A 20,590-nucleotide genomic window follows, 5' to 3' on the forward strand; every position below is an offset into this window, starting at 1 on the left:
AGTAAAAAAACATCTCGATACAACACAGGCGAAATGTTACCGAATCGTACTAGTAAATGGACAAGATTTTACCTTGTAGTAGCTCTTCTTCTCTGCATGTGCATGGTAATGGTTGCAGCTGCCCCACGTCGTGCAGCAAGAGCCAGTGGAGGTGGGGCAAGGCCACGTGCAACTCCAAGTGCAAGAAGGAGCAGTGGCGGTGCTGCTGTACGTGGAGGAGGTTCTCGTGGAGCTGCTGCCAAACCACGAGGAGGTGGAGCAGGCACTGCTAAACCAGCTTCCAATGGAGCTCGTGCTGCGGCTCGTGGAGGAAGAAAGGGAAGAGCTGCTTCTGCTGGATCTTCCCAACAAAGAGCTCAGGGAGCACTGAATCGTCTCGGAGCTGCCAAAAACAAGCTCAATCAATTGAACAATATGAAGAATCAAGCTTTACAAAAGAGACAACAAGCTTTGGATATGTTAAACAAAGCAAAGGAACAAGCTGGAGCATTAACAGGTGAAAAGAATGGAGGTGAAGCAGCAAATGGAGAGCAACAACAAGAAGGAGCTGGTGCAGAGAATAAGGACCCATCGGCAGCTGCTTCCAACAATGCTGAACAACCACAACAACAAGCCAATGAAACTCCCCAACAAGAACCATCCAAAGGTGAGACCCAAAATGGTGCTTCTGAAAATCAGAGTTCCGAAGGAAATTCCCAACAAGGAGCTTCTTCTTCATCGATCTCTGGACCTCAAGAGAATGGAGCTAGTAATAGCAATGGAAATATCGCTATTAACAACAATCATCATACACCAGCAGCTTCTTCGCCTCAACAACAAGGTGCTGGCTCTTCATCGAGTGGTGGTTGGTCATCGTCTGCTTCAAGTCCAGCCAGTGCAAGTTCTGAAAATTCTTCCTCAGCTCCATACAGCGTTGATTTGGGAGCTGCTTCCAAACATCATGCCGTCGTTAAGAAGGTCAGAAAATTGAGAGGAGGTGGTATCGAGTTGGTCATTAATGTAAATGTAAAATAAATGACGACTGACAACAGTTTTGCTTTGAGAAAAACCTTATTTGTCTCTCATGGTGTGATTAACTATTCATTTCAGCAGCAGTTGGAAAACTGTAAATAGATTCAATTGTATAACGACATCTATGGAATGCACTAGTGATCCAGAAAAGTCATGATCAGTTACAAGTTGTACAACTTCTACATTGCACCTTCAACGTTGGCCCACATGGAGATGAAAGAGGTCGCTGTTGTTCTGAATTGGTGTCTTCCAAGCTTTGAAAAAGAAGTGTTTTACCTGCGCAATTTTTCAACCCAGAAAGATGATGACTTGACTTGCGACAGGCTCTATTAGAGTTCTCATGCGCCGTATCCTTTTATCACATTTTAAAAAAATTCAAAGAACGCACTTGTTCCTTTCTTCGGTTGTTATCTGCCAGTGTTCAAAACATAACAACAAGAGATGCCAGAACAAATCACTCTTGGCAGCACTACTGGTATGTAACCAACGAATTTAAATAATTCTCATCGTCGTCGTATCCATGTGATGAAATATTTGATTTTTATGGTTTTTGGATCACGTGCTCCAACGGACATGTGTGTCGTTCATGTACGACTTTCTGTTGAAATGAACAGCCGCAAGAGAGGTTATTGGTTTCAACCTTTCCTTGTTGAAAGGAGGAACCATTACTCAAACAATAGGTACGTATTGTGAGCGTCCCACAACGAGAGCAGTTGTTGTTTCTAATGAATGATCTCACCTGTTATTGATGACACATGTCATCTCAAAATGACGAACTTGTGATCAGTGGGTGGAATTATCACTGCTCTCGTGATAGCGTCGACCGTTGCTACCATCATTCTCGTGAGCGTGGGAGTTGGATATTCTCCTCCAACTGCAAAGAATGACTTGGCCACTACTTACAAGCGTGTGCCAATTACAAGTAAGTACTACTCGTAAATTCTCCTCATAGGTGCGAATGTCATTCTCATTCTTGAATGTACGAACTATAATTATTGGTCGTTTGTGTTCGCATGGTTTCTTTCTTCTTCTTCTTGAATACAGTCAATGTCTTGTTGAACGATGTGGACCCTCGTGGTGGTAATTTAACCTTGTCTGACATTGCCGTCCAACCTCAATATGGTACTGTCAAGATTGTTTCTCGTACCTCTGTATTGTATCAATCCTTGGGTGCATTTACTGGTAATGATACTTTTTCATATGTGGTCTCAAATGTAAGTTTTTGAAAAGTCAACTATTGGGAATTCTAATTGTCTATCTTTTCAACTCAATAACTAATTGTCTTTCAACTCTATAACAGTCCTATCTTACTGCAAATGCAACCGTCACTGTTCAAGTCTTGAATCGAGCTCCACAAGCGGTTCCAATTGCCAAGACTGTTCCAAAGAATGCTCGCAGATACGTTGTTGATATTTTCTCATACATTGGCGACAATGGAGAACGTATCTCTGATGTGGACAATGACATTCTCTATGTCAATGGTTTTTCTGACAACACCATTGTCTCTGGTGGAGACTCTTCCAAATTGGGACTTGTTGAAGTTGACAAGTATACTGGTTTTTATTATACTCCTACTCCAAATTTCAATGGTGTTGAACTATTCACTTACACCATTAGTGATGGTAATGACACTTCATCTTCGACAGTTACTTTGACCATTGCCAACAATCCACCTGTTGCTGTGGATGATGTTTACAAAGTACCCAAGTATAGATCTGCTGTGTTGAATGTCTTGTCCAATGATTATGACATCAATGGTGATAATATTACTCTTACTCGTGCTTTAGGTGCCAGTTATGGAGCTGTCTATGTTGCCAGTGATAAGACGACAGTGAAATATATTACCTCCAGTACCCTTACTACAAATATGGTGATTCCTTTGAATATTCCATTACTGATGGTACTTCTGATGAGAGTTCTGCTGTTGTGTTTGTTCAAGTGTACAACAGTCCACCTCAAGTTTTTGGACAAACTGTCAATGTTGCCAAGTCATCTGTCAACAACAATATTCCAATTGTTTACTATGATCCTGATGAAAAAGATTTAGTGACCTTAACCAAAGTCTCTCCATCCTTGCCACAAGGTGCTATCAAAGCTACCAAGACCTATGCTGTCAAGTACTTTGAATGTTGTGACTATATCAATGTTGAAATCAACAATTATACCATGGTCTTTACTCCAACTCCAAATACTGTCTACTCAACAACATTTGACATTACCATGAACGATGGTGAATCTGATGGTTTTGGTAAAATCACTGTAAACGTTGTCAATACTCCTCCAGTAGCTGTTGACGACAATGCAAGCTGTGGAAAGAATTTACAAACTCTCATCAATGTTCTCGCCAATGATTATGACACTGATGCAGGTGACAGTGCTCTTCTCAAATTGACCACTGACTCTTGGACTTCTACCACTCAATTAGGTGGTACTGTTTCCATTTACAATGACACTCATGTCTTGTATGTTGCTCCAACTGGTGTGGTTGGTCAAACTGATGTTGCTACTTATAGAATTACGGATCAAAGTAAGACCAACTCTGGTGCTGCTGATCCAACAAGTTTTGCAACTGGTAAAATTTATGTCAATCTTGTGAATAATCCTCCAACTCCAGTGGACGATGTGTTTACTATTCCAAAGGGTAAATCATCTGTTTTGAATGTGTTGGCCAATGATGTTGATCCAAATGATGGACCATCCTCTGTGAGAGTCATTAACTCTGTGGATGCTTCATCCAAGAAGAATATCTTGTCATCCATTTTGAGAAACCAAATTGGTGGAAATACTGATGCCTTGTCATATGCTGCTGTCAATGAAGAGTATACTGATTCCTTCACTTATGATGTCACTGATCAAAATGGATTGTCATCCACTTTTAAGGCTACTGTGACTTTGAACGTTGTCAACACTGCTCCTGTTGCTACTGATGACTCCTATGTCACTTTGTGGAATAGAAATGTAGATTGTAATGTTAAGGCCAACGATCAAGATGAAAATGGTGATTTACCAAGTTCAACCATTCAAGTCACGACTAATCCTTCACACGGTACCGTAGTTGTTGTTGGTGATAATGTGAGATATACTCCAACCAATGGTTATGTTGGTTCTGATTCATTCCAATATCGATTGAACGATGGTTCATCCTCAAATGCACTCTCCAACATTGCAACTGTGACCATTGATGTGAGAAATAATGCACCTGTCACTGTTTCTGATTCTGTCACTACTCACTGGAATAACCCAACTGGTATTGTCGTTTCCCCTCTTGTCAATGACAATGATCCAGACGGAGATGCTCTTGTTGTTTCTGCTGTGAACTCTGATACTGCTACTGTTGGTACTGCAACACTTGTCGATTCTCAAACTGTTCGATTTGTTCCAAGTACTGCCAAGCCAATTACTATTGGATCCAATGTTAAACAATTCACTTATACTGCTTCTGATAGCAACAAGCAAACGAGTGGTACTGTTTTGGTCACCATTACAAATACTAAACCAGTTCCATCAGATGATACTTTCACATTGCACTGGGCTGCTTCTGCCACTGTGTTGGATGTTTTGAAGAATGATGTCGATGCCAATGGTGATTCATTAACTGTTGCAAGTGTTGATACGACAAGTTTGACAACTAAGGGATCAGCTTCTGTGACTTCTGGTTCAGGATCTGTCACTTACACTCCAAATAAGAGTTATACTGGTGCTAGTGATCAATTCAAATATACTGTCAATGATGGTGCTGAAGATTCTAGTGTTCAAGGAACTGTCACCATTCAACTTACCAACAATGACAAACCAACTGCTTCTGATGCTTCTTATTCCGTTCATTGGAGAGTTTTACAAAGTGCTGGTGGATATCACGATTTTGATGTTCTTTCTGGAAAGACCACTGACAATGATGGTGACTCTCTCTCCGTTTCCGTTGTTTCCTCAAGTTCTTGCTCTGTTGTGAGCAATAAGGTTCGTGTGACTGTTTCAAGTGGATTCACTGGAACTACTCCATGCTCATTCACCATTTCTGATGGTCATGATAGTGTCACCAAGACTGCTAGTGTCATTACTTTCAACACTGCTCCAACATGTTCTGCCATTTCAGTTTCATTTGATCCAAGCAATTTCGATGCAGGACAAAAATTGCCATTACCAGTTTTGTGAATGATTTGGATGCTGCTGATGTTAGTTTCTTACTTCCAACTGATCCTGCAGGAGTACAAGCTGGAGATTCTCTCACAGTCAACACAGCTGACAGATCTCTTCTCTTTAAGCCAGCCAAGACTGTTGGAACTCGTGTCATGTCTTACAAGGTCACTGATGGTGTTGCTACTTCTTCAGCTTGTTCATTGACAGTTGCTGTTTCATCGACTAGTCCATCTGATTATTCCAAGTCCGTGACTGTTCATTGGAATTCAGCCAATAACGAAATTGATGTCTTTTCTGCCATTCCAACTTCAACCTTCTCAGAAATTTATCCAGGATATTCTGCAGTCTCAATTTCCTATAACTCTGGTAATAAGATGATTTACTACACACCAAAGAAGGCTGTTGGTTTTGATCAATTCATTGTTGGTGTTAAGGATCAACTCAACAATCCTAAAAATGTCACTGTTTCTGTCACCATTTACAACAATGCTCCAAGCGCTTCAGTTCCACAAGCTTCAGTTGTTTGGAGCTCAACTGGTATTGATATTGATTTACTTGTTGCATATTCTGATGCTGACATGACTGCTGGTTTTGAAACATTGGGAACAATTACCAACATTGATTCCACTGGTTGTTCAGGAAGTGTTTCTCTAAAGGCTGATAACAGAAATGCCAGATTTGTTCCACAAGGAACTTTCACTGGATTGACTCAATTCAAAGCAACTGCCACTGATGGTGTTGCCACAACTACTTTCACTGTTGCAGTTCTTGTGACCAATCAAGCTCCAGTCACTCAAGCTAAAACTGTCAGTATTACTTGGTCTCAACACAAGGCAGGTTATAGCATCAATGTCTTGAACTTTGGTGGTAAGGTCGATAGTGATCCAGATGGAAATGCTTTAACTGCTTCTCTCACTAGTGGAGTTTCTCCATCTACTGCTGGTTCAGTTGCTCTTTCTGCATCACCAAATGCTGTGGTCACTGCTTCAAGTGTTTATTTGGGATCTTTCTCATTCTCTTATGCTGCTTCTGACACTGTTACTTCCACACCAGGAAGTGTGACTGTGACTGTCACTAATACTTTACCATCACCAACTCCTGTCAATACCAATGTTCACTGGAGATCTAAGAATATTGCTCTGGATCCAGTGGTCACTTATGCTCCAACTCGAAAGGATTCTGATGGAGATTCATTGACTATTACTGCTGCTTCTGCTTCAAAGGGTACTGCTGTTGCTAATACCAATACCATCACTTATACTGCTCCTGCTGTTCTTGGTTTGGACGTTGTTTCTTATACTCTCACTGATGGTGCTCAATCCGTGTCAAATGCCAACACTGTTGTCAATGTCAATGTGTTCAATACCAATCCAACTGCTGCTGCATTGACAGCATCTGGAAAATGGAAGGATGTCATCACCAAGGATTTGACCACTGGTGCATGTACTGACAGTGACTCTTTGGATTCTTCCTTTGTTAAATTCAGTGGTGCAGTTTCTAATGCTGTAGGTGGTACAACTTCTGTTTCTGGAAATGTTGTGTCATTCACTCCAAATATTGCTGCTTCTTCATATGTCTTATCTGGAAATGTTTACACTGGAAGTGGTACCTATCAATACACTTGTACTGATGGTATGGGTACTTCACAAGGATCAGTAGCAGTTACTGTTACCAATAATGCTCCAACTGGAACTGGAAACTCAATCGTCATTGCAAGAGATTATACCAAGACTACTTATGATTTCACATGGGCTCAAATGGGTACATTCTCTGATGCTGACTCTGACACCATCTCTGTGATTAAGGTTGCTACTACTTCTGACGTTACTGTGACCACGACTGGATCTGGTATCCGATTGACCACTTCACAAACCGTCGTTGGTGCAAAGGCCATTACTTTCAAATTGTTCGATGGTCTCCATGAAAGTGTCAATACCTTGACATTTACTGTTACTTTCACCAATGCTGCTCCAACTTGTGTGGCTACAACCTTCAATGTCAATAAGGGACAAAGTGTTGACTTGTTACCAACACTCAAACTCCAAACATCTGATGCCAATAATGACTTGCTCTCCATTTCCTTATCTGGAACTGTTTCATCTACTTTGGGTACGTTGAGTGGAACTACTTTCACTGCTTCTTCCACAAAGAGCGGAACGAGCACTGCTCTCTCATTCACAGTTTCTGATTCTCAACTCGGCAATTCATGTGGAATTACTCTCAATGTCATTAACACTGCTCCAGTGGCTCAAAATGATGTATTTGCTGTAGCTGTCACCTCTCAATTGACTTACACCTACTCGTATACCAAGTTCTCTGATGCTGACACTGCAGATACACTCACTGTCAGCAAGGTTTCTGATACTTGTAGTTCCATTGCTACTTCAGTGACCATTTCTACCTCTGGTTTGATTACATTCACTAGACAAAGCTCTGTCACTACAGGATCCTGTGTTTTGAACGTCAAAGTTACTGATAGCGATAATAATCCACTCTCAGCAACTGCTGCTATCACTATTGGTCTTTCATCTCAAACACCAGTAGCAAGAAATGACAGATTCTCCATCAATCAAGGACAAACCATCAGAATCTTTGTTTCACAAATTTTAGCAAACGATACTGATGAATTTGGTTCCAGCAGTAGTCTCACCTTTGTTGGATTCAGTTGTCCAGATTCTACCTACTGTCACAGAACTCCAAGACAAATTACTGTGAATGGTGAAGTTGCCATTGAGGTTGACAGCGATTCTGCCACCTGTCAAGCTGACAAGTTCAGATATACCATGCAAACATCGTTTGGCACCCAAAAGAGTGCAGATGTTTTCATTGAATTCAAGAATTGTTATTGTACTGCCAAGATTGACTTTGTTTTCCTAGTCGATGCTTCTGGTTCCATTGGTAGTGACAACTTTAACAGCATGAGAACATTCTTGAAGGGAATTACAGGTCGATTCAAACTTGGTACTGATGCCATTCAAGTTGGTATTGTGAAATTCCATGATGACAATACGATTGCATTGGGCTTATCCACCGATGGTGTTGCTATTAACAATACTTTAACAAATATGGCCTATGACGCTGGAAGTACTGCCCAAATTTCTGGATTGAGAGGAGCCATGCAAGTATTAAGACAAGGAAGAACAGATGCTGCCAAGGTCATTTATATTTTAACAGACGGTATGGCCAATGTTCCATGTAGTTGTGGAGAATGTGTTTCTGAGTGGTCCAGTGCTCCAACTGTCTATCAATACAGTGTTGACACATTAATTACCAATTCAGGAATGGGTTCCAGTGCCAAGAGAACTGCATATAGAAATTTGTGTAAATATCAATTCAGTGACACTGCATGGTCTTTCTCTGGAAAGGATTGTAACTTCTGCAGTTGGTGGGATAGTAATTCGTATTGTTTGCCTTGCTCTGATGCTGTTCCTATTGCTCAAAAGATTAATTCTTGGAAGAAGGATTCCAATGGAAACATGCCCAATGATCCAGACAATCCATTCAATGGAAATTCAAACGTTCAATGGAAGATTGTTGCGATGGCTGTAGGACCTGCCATGTCATTGCCTGTAGGAGCTCGTCAAATTCAAGGAATGAACTACGACCCATCTCGTGCCATGACTGTTTCTTGGGATGATTTGCAATCCACATTGTCAGAAATTGTCGATCAATCCTGTAACCTTGTTTCCGTTCAAGTAGGTCAATAAATTTATGTAATTTCTTGCACAAAGAAGAATATTGCAACATAGCAATTTTATTGACAGGTTAAAAATTTGGAATTTCTAAGCCCCAAATCAAAGGAGAGAATACACTAATGACCACCCAATATATAATAGTTATGGGCAATCCGGCTTTAACGAAATCCGATACTCGATATCCTGCACTACCAAGGACAAGAAGGTTTCCACTAAAGCCAATTGGAAATGCAAAACTTGACTGGGATGCGTAAACAACACACATCACCAAACATCGAGTGTTTAGGTGGTAGGCCTCAGCAACAGAAATCGCTATTGGAATGCAAATGGCAACACAGGCGCTGCTTGTAATGACATTTGTGACGATCAAGGTAATTGCTGTGATAAATGCAGGTAAAATAATGGGAGGAATGTTTGCAATTTTCAACACTTCAGTGATTCCCTGCCCAAGGCCGCTTTGGACGATAGCAGTTCCAATTCCAAAAGATGCTCCAACTAATACAACCAAACTCCAGTCCACAAAATCAATAGCAGCCGAGGGAGAAATTAATCCAAATGCAATCACAACGCAAAAACAAATAAAACTGCATTGCACCGTTGGAAATCCTGCAATAGTACAAGCAATCATTGCAAAAAAGAAAACGAAAATCCAATGTTCCCACCACCATAAATCTAAAATTCTCTTTGAAAAAGGTACCTTAACAAGAAAAGGTTTTGATTTGAATGCGTCAAATGAAGGATCTACTTCACTGAAACGTGAAATCATGTAGAATTCTCTATGGGAGTCATGGAAATTGTAATAAAAGTTTGTCTTGCCAACCACTAGTATGGTGTCCCCAATATTGACAGTCATTTTCTTCAAGTCTTGCTCGCTCTTTTCAGAAGTAAAATATAAATTTCTGATGGCCAATACTGTCACTCTATATCTCTTTTCAAATTCGAGATATTCTTCTCCAACACACGAATTGGAAGGTCCAATAACCACCTCAAAGAATTCCAATGATGTTTTGGAATCAATTTTCTCCTCATCCTTCTTCTTATTCATTTCCAATGTTTTGCTAAGGATGTCTGGTGGCAAAGACTTTTTCAAGTTGTGGTGTAATTGATCAAGCACATAATTTTCTCTAAAAGATGGAGTGCCAACCAGGCGATCATTAGAGGATCCAGAGTGAACACTTGTGTTGCTTTGTGATATTAAATCTTCATCTGAAGCGATTGAAGAACATGAATGTAAGGTGCCCCTTCGCTCTCTAATTACAACTTGTGGCGTCTCGTTGCATTCTACTCCGCTTGCAATTAAACTTGATCGATGAACATCACTACTGTTCACATTGGGTGCTTCTATACTTTCCTCATTATGTATTGATGTATCTTGATCAAAGGTCATTGCCTGTAATAAGAGAATGGATTTTGGTGATCCTTTAAATATTAAGATATCATCTTTCTCTATTGCTATACTTTGCGGAATTGGTATTCGTATTCTAATTTGTGAAGTCTCCTTTGGATGAATGGTTGTTGTGGGTTCTGTGTCTTTTGAAATCTCAATGACAACAGACTCTACATCTTCCGAAGATGTTGAATCGTTCTTACTGTGGCTTGATTGTCTGTTGGGTGTTTGAGGATGGTATGAGCTCTCAACAGAATTGGAGGTGGTAAATTCCTTGTCTCTATATCCGCCCTCTGTCATACATGTAGTTGATGGAATCTCTTTGTTTGCAGCTGGATTTTTTCTTATTATTTCTACAAGCTCAATTCCTTCCAAGCCAAGTACTTTCATGACTTGGTCTTCATTCTTTCCCAACAAGTTAATGTACAATTTGAAAGGTTTGGTATGTTTTTCTTGATTCGCAAGGTGTGACATTTTTACAACCGTCACAAATTGTTCATGCCTATCCTTCATTTGAGGCCTTAGTGAAGAGAACCGATTGGCAAACCGTATAGAAGCTCGTTGTGCACTTTTAGCACCTCTTACTTCATCAGGTACAATCCATAAACCATAGGTCATCAAATAAATGATCGTTATTATACACAGCACACTTCCGAGATAGAAAAATTCATAAAATGTCAATGGATAAAATCCGTATGTAGTATAGATTCCATTTGCAACAATATTTGACGAATTTCCAATTAGTGTCAAAAATCCACTCCCAGAGGTAATGTATGTTAATGCCATCAGAAACTTTGAGGGTGAAACCTTGTTTTGTTTGGCCCATTCTAAAACAATTGGCAATCCTAACACTACGACTGGAGTATTGTTTACAAATGCTCCTATGGTGGCAAATACGAGACACATCCGCAATGTTGGTACCATGTATGAAACATGTTGGAGAAGTCTATTGCTTTTCTTGAAAGGAATTGGTGATCCAAAGAGCAGTTTGGCAAACTTTTTCACCAACGTATTTTGGGTCAATGGTTTCACAATGGGAAATAAGAGAGCAATCACCAACGTTCCACTGTTGGCAAATCCGTTCACAGTTTGATCCAACGTAAGAATACCAGCAATGTTGAAAACAATCACTGTGCAAATGATAACCACATATGGTCTCCATACAGATAATATTAATAGAACGATCATAACAATAAGGCATATCAGTACAAACCACAACTTCCAAGAACTCCAAGCAAATGCTATCACTGGAGAGGCAGAGGAACAAATATTTGTCACAGGATCTGAGCTCGTAGTAATGTTCTCAATCACTAGCGCATGTTTGATCACTTTCAGTGTGGAAAATGTGTATGATGGGTTGGATGCGCTTTGAAATAGAGAATAAATTGATGATGTAATATTATCAATGTTGCTGTCATTGAATTGCATTCTGTAGGTATAGTTCGAAATCAACATTTGCTCAAATTTCGACGTGTTAAATCGTATTGAAAACCACTGAAGGTAGTATTTGTTCTTATACAATTCTGGTATATCGAGTAGGTCAGAAGCGCTTTTCAAGAGACCTTGGGTCAACCCATTCAAATCTATTTTCATTTTCGAAGAATCAATACGTATTCCATCCGTGTTCGTTAGGGTTGTTGACTAATAAGTTCTTCAGGCAAAAATAATGAGTTAATGTACTCTGTGTTCTTGAATAAATTTTGATGGATGAGTCTAAAGTACTGAAAGAAGTAGGTGTTGTTGGTGCTGGTAGTCGTTAGTGAATGGCTGTTGGAAAATATAAAGTCCCAATTAAGGATGTTTGACGCTGACGAATAGGAGAATGTTGTCAACGCTAATCGTTCAGTTTTGTTATCGGCTTTCACGTGTGTGAATTGTGTGGAAAATTGGAACGCATGTACAAAGATGACACATGGCTGTGCAGTCCAGTGAGTAAACGTGTCCAGGAGACATGACAAAGCTAACAGCACAATGAGCACACGAGTTAGTGTGTTCACGTTATGGAGGTGCCCATATGAAACCATGTTTTCTTCTTTTTCGTTTGTTATTGTACTGAATCATCGCCAACGTGTGTTCGTCTAAGTCTAGCACGATGATATCACGGCACTTGACAATGTTAACAACGAGAACAAGAAAATTCCTTATTTCTCGATGCAAAAACCTAACATGGCTAACCTTGCTCGGCCCTTGTAACACTACATCACCCTAGTTGAGTCAATTCAGCGCCGCCAACAGAAACATCGTGCTTTTGTAAGTGACATAGGGAGTTCTTATGAGAAACGCTTGAAGTGTCATCACCGAAATAAAAGTAGCTAATCGACATTTAAGTGTAGAAACTCCGCGCTAGAGTTGCCTCGTTGGAATAATTAATAAACCCTGTTTTGATTTCGTCGTCACAACCAACAACATCTGAATTCAGCCTATTTCGCTAGTTGCAAATTCACAATTGTTGCGTATTTAGCTCGGTGTAGAGGTCACAGCCGTTGCGCAGTGGTCAGTATGGTTGTATTCTATGCACAAGCAACAAGAAATGAGTTTGTCAACATCAACAAGAATGGTATTGGATGCAGTAACAGTGATATCACAGTATTCCAAAAATTTTTGCAAACATGAGATTAACGATATCAACTAAACTATTCACTTCTTATTTGTAGTATCTTTGCGCTTTTCAAAATAATGATCCTGACACTCGGAACAAGGCTTGATGAGATACAAGTGAACAATGATGTACACGATCAACCCGATGGATTATTATGAATTAGAACAGGGAAATATCATCTCAACATTTTTTTTGAGAAATTCAACTACCAGAGGTTCCAGCACAAGGATGTCCTTTGGAATGGTTTCAAAAACCACCTCACTAAGAAATGAAAACAACATCCACACACTTTCAAATAGTAACTTGTTAACGGTGTCGAGAAAAAGCTGCAGGGCCTGTCTGGCTTAATATCATTGCGTCGCGGTTGTTACGGAACGTCCATGGTGCACCGATTTTATTGAAACAAGAAAATACATTGTTATACTTGCACGTTCTATCAGTTAACGCGCATGTATGGAGGTGCTGTTGGTTGCATCTCATGTTGGTTTGGACGTTGTTGGCATGGTGACGTTAGCGGTAATATTGAGGTTGAATAATTAGAAACCTCTTTCTCCTTTAATTCTTTTTCCTTGAGTTGACGAATCACTCGTCTTCTGTCTAAAATAGCAACAATCACCATAACACCTGTACAAATTAGCATTGCCATTGAAGGGCCTGCAAAAGCCCACGTATGCCAATACATTTCACTAGTCTTGTACATTACAATAGCACGGCAAACAGTATACTAAGGACAGCTGGAAAAACTACGATACAAATAGTACCAGCTAACCGAGCCGTGAGCTTGTTCGTTGACTGATTCATTGTATTAATGGCAGACTGTGTGAATTCATGAATAGTCTGATAAATCTTCATTTTTTTTCGAGTGCTTGCTCTAAAACTTTCGACTTCCCATACTGAAAGATGAGATCTCCTTGTTTCCATTTCATCTTTCACGTTGGAAAGTTACGAGATTTGTTTTCGTGTTGCTTCGGGTGTTATTAGACTGTGGGAGCTCAATACGTTCAGTCATGTCAATACTTTTCATGGGATAGGTGGAGTTGGTGGTAACGATGGCGTATAATTGCTTGTAAATCCTCCGTCATGTAATAGTACAACAAGAGAATCCATGTCCACAGCATGAATCGCTAATAAAAATGCTTTATGATCTTGATCGAATATCTAGAGCAACATAGATTGCACAAGCGTCATGCAAGCATTGAGAGAAATCTCCACACGCGTTTTCCAATCCTTAAACGTTAACATAATATTGTAATTTTAGCTTCAAATAAAAACCTTGGCATGCAATCCTTTCTCAGCATGCGAATACCTTCTTGATAGGAGAAAGAATCGCCATTTCGATGGGTCATATTTTCGAACAGTCGAATACATTCCAGTAATTCTTCTGAGAAGGATTCCAAGTGATTGGCTGAATCAATTTCTCCGTTAGTAGAAAATCCTTCAGTGGCAATATGAACTTCCGAATTCCTGTGATAAATGACGGAGACCAACACTTGTGCAATAGACAACTATGATCAACACAGTGACAGCAACCATCCATTTATTGTTACTTGGCTGGTGCGTTTGGGCATAATGTGTTCCAAATTTGAATCCTTAATAAATGGCCTGGAGAATTTCTATTTTTCTCCAAGCATGCCAAAATCTCTGACGCACCAATTACCAACAGTGTATGATTCTTGTTAAACGCAGAGAATACATCATCCAATGACCTTGTGTGTCCGATAGTGGAATAATTTTGCTTCATGAATTGTAAATCTAGTTTTGATGTGTCCATGTTTGGACAAAATAATATTCTCAAGCACGGCATATCTTCCATGTTAAGATGTTTTAGATTGTCTTGTGTATCGATTTTTAACCCTTCCAAAAAGGTGTCTCCTTTTTTTGTTGTTCCAATATTTTTGGGATCTGTTATCATGAAGCTATGAATGGCTTTGTTTGGTTGTGTTACATCTGAAACAGGATCTGCAACTAATGTGCATGCATAGAGTGAGCAAATTGAGTGCTTACTTAATTCACCTCTTTTTAAAAAAAATATTCCATCTGGTCTCATTTGATTGTCTGGTTTAACAATAGCATTTGATAGCCAATTGCTACTCAAATATTCTTCATGAAATAAAGAAAACCACACTCCAGGTATACCGTTGTCTTGGGCTAAAGAACTTTGTTTCAGTACGTTGTCCTTAATGAATGTCTTTAGGTCAAGATAGTAATTATCGAAATCTCCAATTCCCTTTAGCTTTGAAAATAGTGGACTTTGTGTCATTGGTAGCTTGGACTTATCTAATCTCTCGCTTTCTTCAAGTAATAACAACACAATAAATGTTTCAAATCCATCTCCAAGGGCAGGTCTGCCATTTTGTACGCAAATCATTTCTTTAACAAAATTCCAAACTTGTTGTCTATTATTCTCAAAAATATGAGTGAAATATGTTGCAAAAGCAATTGGATCAATAATTTCAAATATTTGCTTTTTCTGTCCAACCTTGACAACAGGAGCAATAGTTTTTTCAATAAGGGCAGAGACTAATTTACCATTACTCTGAACATTTTCAGACTGGAAAACCAATTCCTGTCCAAAAATTAATGTCAGTAATACATCAAATCTATCGACAAGAGACGAATCATCTAAAAATGTTGTCACACGGTCTTTCATCAGATTCTTGTAACTCGTAACAACCTGATCTAAGCTGTCCATTAATTTTTCAGTTACAGACTCTTTGTTGGATTCGAGTAAATGTCTATGAAATAATGAAACCTTGTAAGGAGATCCTGCCAATAAATAGCATATTATATCAAAGAGTTTGGGATATTGTTTCGCCCAAGTTTGTAAATTGAATTTGTGAAGCAATATTTCCTTGACATTCCCGAAAAACCATGGATCTAAAGTACCAACAACAGTTCTAACAAACGCTCTTCCATCACCTGTGATGTTAATAGATGCCTTTGTAAAGTTGTAGGTTGTCCCTAAAAAGACCACGTTATTGAATTTGTGAATTGTCTTGTAAACAGCATGGAATAAGCTTCCCTTATTGCCATCACTTAAAGGCACAGTGTTTGGTGCAATTTCCAATAGCGTACTCGCTTCATCAAAAGCAAAAACAACCTTAATTCCAAGGTCCCGTAGTTCGTCTGTGTATTTTACGTTTTGTCTTTGAGAATCAAATTTTGGTTTTGTCTGAAGTAATACATTAAAAATATCAACAATCAATTCTTCTCCTCCATCTCTTATAAATCTTCGAGTTTGAGTGTTAAATTAATATTGTTATAATTAAATATTTGAACTGAAATACATACTGTAGAAATTCTAAGGACGTAATGTTCGGATGACGTGTTGCAAGGTGTTTCATTACTATATGACTCGCTAAGGCTAGTAAAGAAACAGCTGTTTCTGGTGAGCATGAATGATTATGTTGAGTTTGAGTGTTCGCCAATGCTTGGAATATCCTTGAATTATAAGTCACGTACAACACAAAAAACTTTTGATATATCTTTCCAGTTGGCGTTGAATTAGCCAAATTGAAAATTGTATAAGTTTTACCTGATGTTGTCAAATCCAAAAAGCAAAGAAGAGAGTAACCATAGTCATGACCTCGCTCAATCGATGCGTCTGTTGATAGCAATTTTCTGAGTTCTTCTCCTTTGTTTTCTGGAATTCGTTTAGAGTCCCAATGTGAAGTCCATTTCTTAAAATCATGTTCTTGGAACCCGTTAAGGTGGTCTGGAAGGAGAGGAGATTTATACAAGTCTTGTAAAATTTCTTTTTGACGTTTCTCTTCTTTCAGTGTCTTATTTTTCCATGTAGCAATAGAATGTTCGAAAATGGAAGAAATTTTGTTAATATAATCAGCGAGAACGTCGAAATTCCGAAGTTCAATTTGAATTATATTGTTTTGTAGTAGAAATTGTTTGACCCACTTGACAACTTTTTTTTCCAAAGTCAAGTCAATGGCCACAGATTCACCTTTGGACCCAAAGACTACATCTTTTGCAATGCTATAGAGAGTTTTGCTATCTAATGAAGAAACTTGATCAAGACTCAAATCAGCACCTCCTTTTGCAATTGGTTCGCCCAATTTTTGTATGATTTGTTTACTCACTGGCTCCAATTGCCATAGTGAATATTGTCTGGTCATTAATTGATCGAGCACCCAAAATACAACAGTTTGACAAGTATTTTCGGAGACTTGAGTAAAGTCTTTGCTGCCAGACATGGCTTTGAGGGCAAAATATTCATCCTTCTTCTTGATATTCTCAACAATGTTGTGGAGAGATGAGCCTTTAAAACCAGCCTCATACAAAGGCTTTACATCATCAACCGACAAACCAGCACCACCCAAAGATTTAGGAGAAATTAATACTGAAGCTACTTGTTGCGCGTTCCAACTCTCGTAGTCCATCAAATTGAGAGTGATTGGTTCGGAGGATGAAGGTGCTGAAGTATTTGTACCATCACTATCATTTGTTGATGCTTCTTTCTCCCTCCACCAATTTGTGGTGGTGTAAGACCGTATTTGGCCAAATGTGGTTGTTGTTGGATAATACAATTTGTTGTTCGGAACAATTAAATTTGGCTTGTTCGACAAAGCATAATTGAAAACACAATTTCTGTGGCAAAAATATTGTCTTGTTGTTTTGGTGAGGCTCGATGTGTGGCTGTTGTTGTTGTGGGTAATTAACCGTTGAACGATGCTATTGGAGCCAGTTCTCTTCATTTTGGTGCAGAAAGACAGCGGTTGGGTTTGGATAGGTGACCCGCTTGACTTTTAATCTTAATTTTTCGACATGCTTAATGATGGGATTTTTAATTTTTTTTTAAAGATCGTGTATGGAGGTATATCTATGTGTTGATATGACTTTCATCCATTAATTAAGGGTAGTTATTGAACTGTATTCGCTTAAAGTAGACCTCTTTTGCATGGTCGGGGTTTTCGTCATCTTTGATGTTGAGCATGATCCAAGCTCATCATTCGATAGATTTTGAAGAGTAGTACATTCGTGCTAGCGACATCATTGGATAGTGAGCTAAGCTGGTTGAGTCGTTCAACAAATGGTAACAGGTGTCAAATTTTTGATAGAATTTAAGCGACACCTTTTTTGTAGATCTCACGAAAATAATGGGGGTCATGATAGAGCATTCGATCAGGTTTAGGGTAGTTTTCGAGAAAATCAAGTTTGAAGGAGTTTCATTGAGGTCAAAAATGACATGAAAATTTTTCAAAAAAAAATTAAAAAAAAATGAAGCCAAAACTCCCTGCATTTTTGAGGTGATCATCATCAACATCGGGTCATGTTTCCATTCATCATCATGTCATATTTATATTGATCACATCGAATGTGCACATCATGATCAACATTTATCAGGAATATTTTGTGTGTATGAATACACATGGAAATGATAATCATCAAATAGTAATGGTTGGAATTGTTGTGAACTGCTCCCGTTGGATGTGATGATCATGGAATGAATCTGATGATCGGAATGTTGTTACAGTGATCAGAAACCATAGAATTGATCGTTGGTTCAATTCAAAATGATGGTCATTTCATGACTTTGTGTGATGTGAAGTGTGGTGGTGGCTCTATGGTAGAGCTGAAAAGTACGATCGAGACAAGCACTTCACAGAACTTCATGAAATTGTTGTAGATGGATGTTCTGATCATTCAAACAACAAATCATCAGTTTTATTCATTGACATGATTGTTTCATGGAATGGGAGCACTTCGCTTTTCTCGGAAAACATCATTTCTTGAGGAAGGGTACAACTCTCCTCTCTTATTCATGTCATTCATTCTATCATCATGATACGTTATGATCATCATTGTGGAAGTGTTTCATGTGATTGTGAGTGTTTGAAAGTGATCATGATGAATTGTTGTTGGTATGTATTGTTGTATGATTGAATGAATATTTTATAACAATTGACTGATTCAGTTTTTCGATAAACCAATGATTGCAATGTTGTATAATACATTGTGAGGAGTATTTCTATGACTATTGATGATGGATGTGATCATTATTGGTGGAGTATCATGATGAATGTTGTAGTGGTGTGATACCATGTTTTTCCGAGAGTAAGTGTGCCCTGAACACTACATATCAACATGTTCGTCATGATGAGTGTAACACATCCATGTTGGTTTCACTCACTGATTCATCAATTTGTGGAAGTGGTGTCTCACTCTTTCAGTTCATTTTTCTTTTTCACATGATATTACGATAATGAATAATTTCAAGAATATCACAGTGATTTTTTATGATTATACACACTAGGATATTGTTATTTTGAAATTTGTGGAATTTATCTATATGAGTTGATTTTGTTATGAGACACCTGAGAAGTGTGGAAAATGATTATTAATTAATTTTTGAAGAGTTGTCAGGAGAGTGATGTAGATAGTTTTTCATGGTAGATGAGATGATGTACAACACATTGACATTAATTCTTGTACTTGTTCATGTCTAGAATGTATTGTTGATGAGCACCTGAGAAGATTTCGTCATGAAGTGCATTACAGTGTGAGACATGGTTTTTTTTATTGAATAGTTGCAATCATCCATGTGTTGATCTTGTTCCATTGTGTTATTGTTGATGTTGTGGATTGTTGTGATTCATTGTGTGATGAAGGAATTCACTCATGTCATGTTTGACACTTTTTCGTGGAGAGCCTTTGTTGATTTATGATGGCTGCATTGAAAATAAAGAATTAATTCAGTGATTTTCATGATCAGTGCATGTGAAATGTATGGTGTATGTGGTTGATATGCGTCAATGTTCATGTCATCTTGATTTTGAATTTTGTCTGGATTTACTGACCCTATACTTCCGCATTTAGAATTTATCCAAAAACATGTTGTTGTTACTGATCAGTGTTGTTTGGTGTTGTGATGACGGAATCATGATCGAAACCATATGTAGTGATTGTAGATGTGTCTTTCGACCGTATTGGATACGTCTACCATGTTCGTTGTTATCACCAAACGGATGAGTGTTCAAATTTGTTTATGAAGAGTGATGAAATGAAACATGGTTGTTTGAATGTTCATTCAAGTTGATAAACATGCTTGTCATGATGACGTGATCACGTGATAGTGATTGTGTTGATCCATCAGTTGTATTTGTCGAGTAATGCTTTAATCATTTGAATACAGTTTGATGTTGTGATGGATGACATCTTTGTTATGAATGTTTAATATTCTGTCATTATCATGTAGTAGTTATGTCATAGTGTGAGTCCTATCATTTTGAAGTGTTTTGTAATGTTGTGTGCTTGGTGTGATATGAAACTTTGAAAAAGTTGTGACATTTTCTTTATATATTGTGATGATGTTCACTACTCTTTATGAGATTGATATAACAAGTTTATCATGTATATGACAACATATCTATGAAGTATTATTGAATGTATATTGATACTTGATGAGATAATTGATAAATGTTAACTTTGGAGTGTTTGGAAAAATATGGTCTTAGTCTCTTTGCATGGGTTTGATAAAAATTCTACTCTTTGGGTTTGGATTCCTCTCAGTAGGATTTTTAAAAAGATTCAATATAACAATATTTAACTTGTTTTTAATATCAATTAGTCCCACGCAGAGAGGAAGGAGATATTAAGCGAAAGATTTCTTGTTGTTATAGTGGATATCGAGATAGCCTCTATATTTGTACCAAAAAAATCAGGTCCTGTGGTGGTTGACCATCCTCTAAAATTATCGTTGAATGATCAAAACTTGAATATTTCCATCAATTAAGATGTAAGGAAGTA

The 20,590-nt window shown here is 38.4% G+C and overlaps 5 protein-coding genes across 5 annotated transcripts; 3 read left to right on the top strand and 2 right to left on the bottom strand.

Annotated features, from left to right (window-relative positions):
- Positions 1-33: 33 nt before the first annotated feature.
- On the top strand, positions 34-1,014 carry C9374_005924 (uncharacterized protein; the record flags this gene model as incomplete). Its single annotated transcript, XM_044695728.1, has 1 exon — positions 34-1,014. One exon carries the CDS (start codon positions 34-36, stop codon positions 1,012-1,014), a length of 981 nt encoding a protein of 326 aa, XP_044547811.1.
- Positions 1,015-1,452: 438 nt separating this feature from the next.
- C9374_005925 (uncharacterized protein) lies at positions 1,453-5,163 on the top strand (the record flags this gene model as incomplete). Its single annotated transcript, XM_044695729.1, has 6 exons — positions 1,453-1,486; positions 1,626-1,691; positions 1,799-1,933; positions 2,056-2,225; positions 2,312-2,881; positions 2,926-5,163. The coding sequence occupies 6 exons, from the start codon at positions 1,453-1,455 to the stop codon at positions 5,161-5,163; spliced, it is 3,213 nt and encodes a 1,070-aa protein (XP_044547812.1).
- A 137-nt stretch (positions 5,164-5,300) lies between these two features.
- Positions 5,301-8,855, top strand: C9374_005926 (uncharacterized protein; the record flags this gene model as incomplete). Its single annotated transcript, XM_044695730.1, has 1 exon — positions 5,301-8,855. The coding sequence occupies one exon, from the start codon at positions 5,301-5,303 to the stop codon at positions 8,853-8,855; it is 3,555 nt and encodes a 1,184-aa protein (XP_044547813.1).
- A 58-nt stretch (positions 8,856-8,913) lies between these two features.
- C9374_005927 (uncharacterized protein) lies at positions 8,914-11,823 on the bottom strand (the record flags this gene model as incomplete). Its single annotated transcript, XM_044695731.1, has 2 exons — positions 10,733-10,750; positions 10,816-11,823. 2 exons carry the CDS (start codon positions 11,821-11,823, stop codon positions 10,733-10,735), a joined length of 1,026 nt encoding a protein of 341 aa, XP_044547814.1.
- A 2,549-nt stretch (positions 11,824-14,372) lies between these two features.
- On the bottom strand, positions 14,373-17,538 carry C9374_005928 (uncharacterized protein; the record flags this gene model as incomplete). Its single annotated transcript, XM_044695732.1, has 2 exons — positions 14,373-16,059; positions 16,121-17,538. 2 exons carry the CDS (start codon positions 17,536-17,538, stop codon positions 14,373-14,375), a joined length of 3,105 nt encoding a protein of 1,034 aa, XP_044547815.1.
- Positions 17,539-20,590: the final 3,052 nt, after the last annotated feature.

The sequence above is a fragment of the Naegleria lovaniensis genome (genome assembly GCF_003324165.1).
Source record: "Naegleria lovaniensis strain ATCC 30569 chromosome Unknown tig025, whole genome shotgun sequence".
In the NCBI taxonomy this organism is placed as follows: Eukaryota; Heterolobosea; class Eutetramitea; order Acrasida; family Naegleriidae; genus Naegleria; species Naegleria lovaniensis.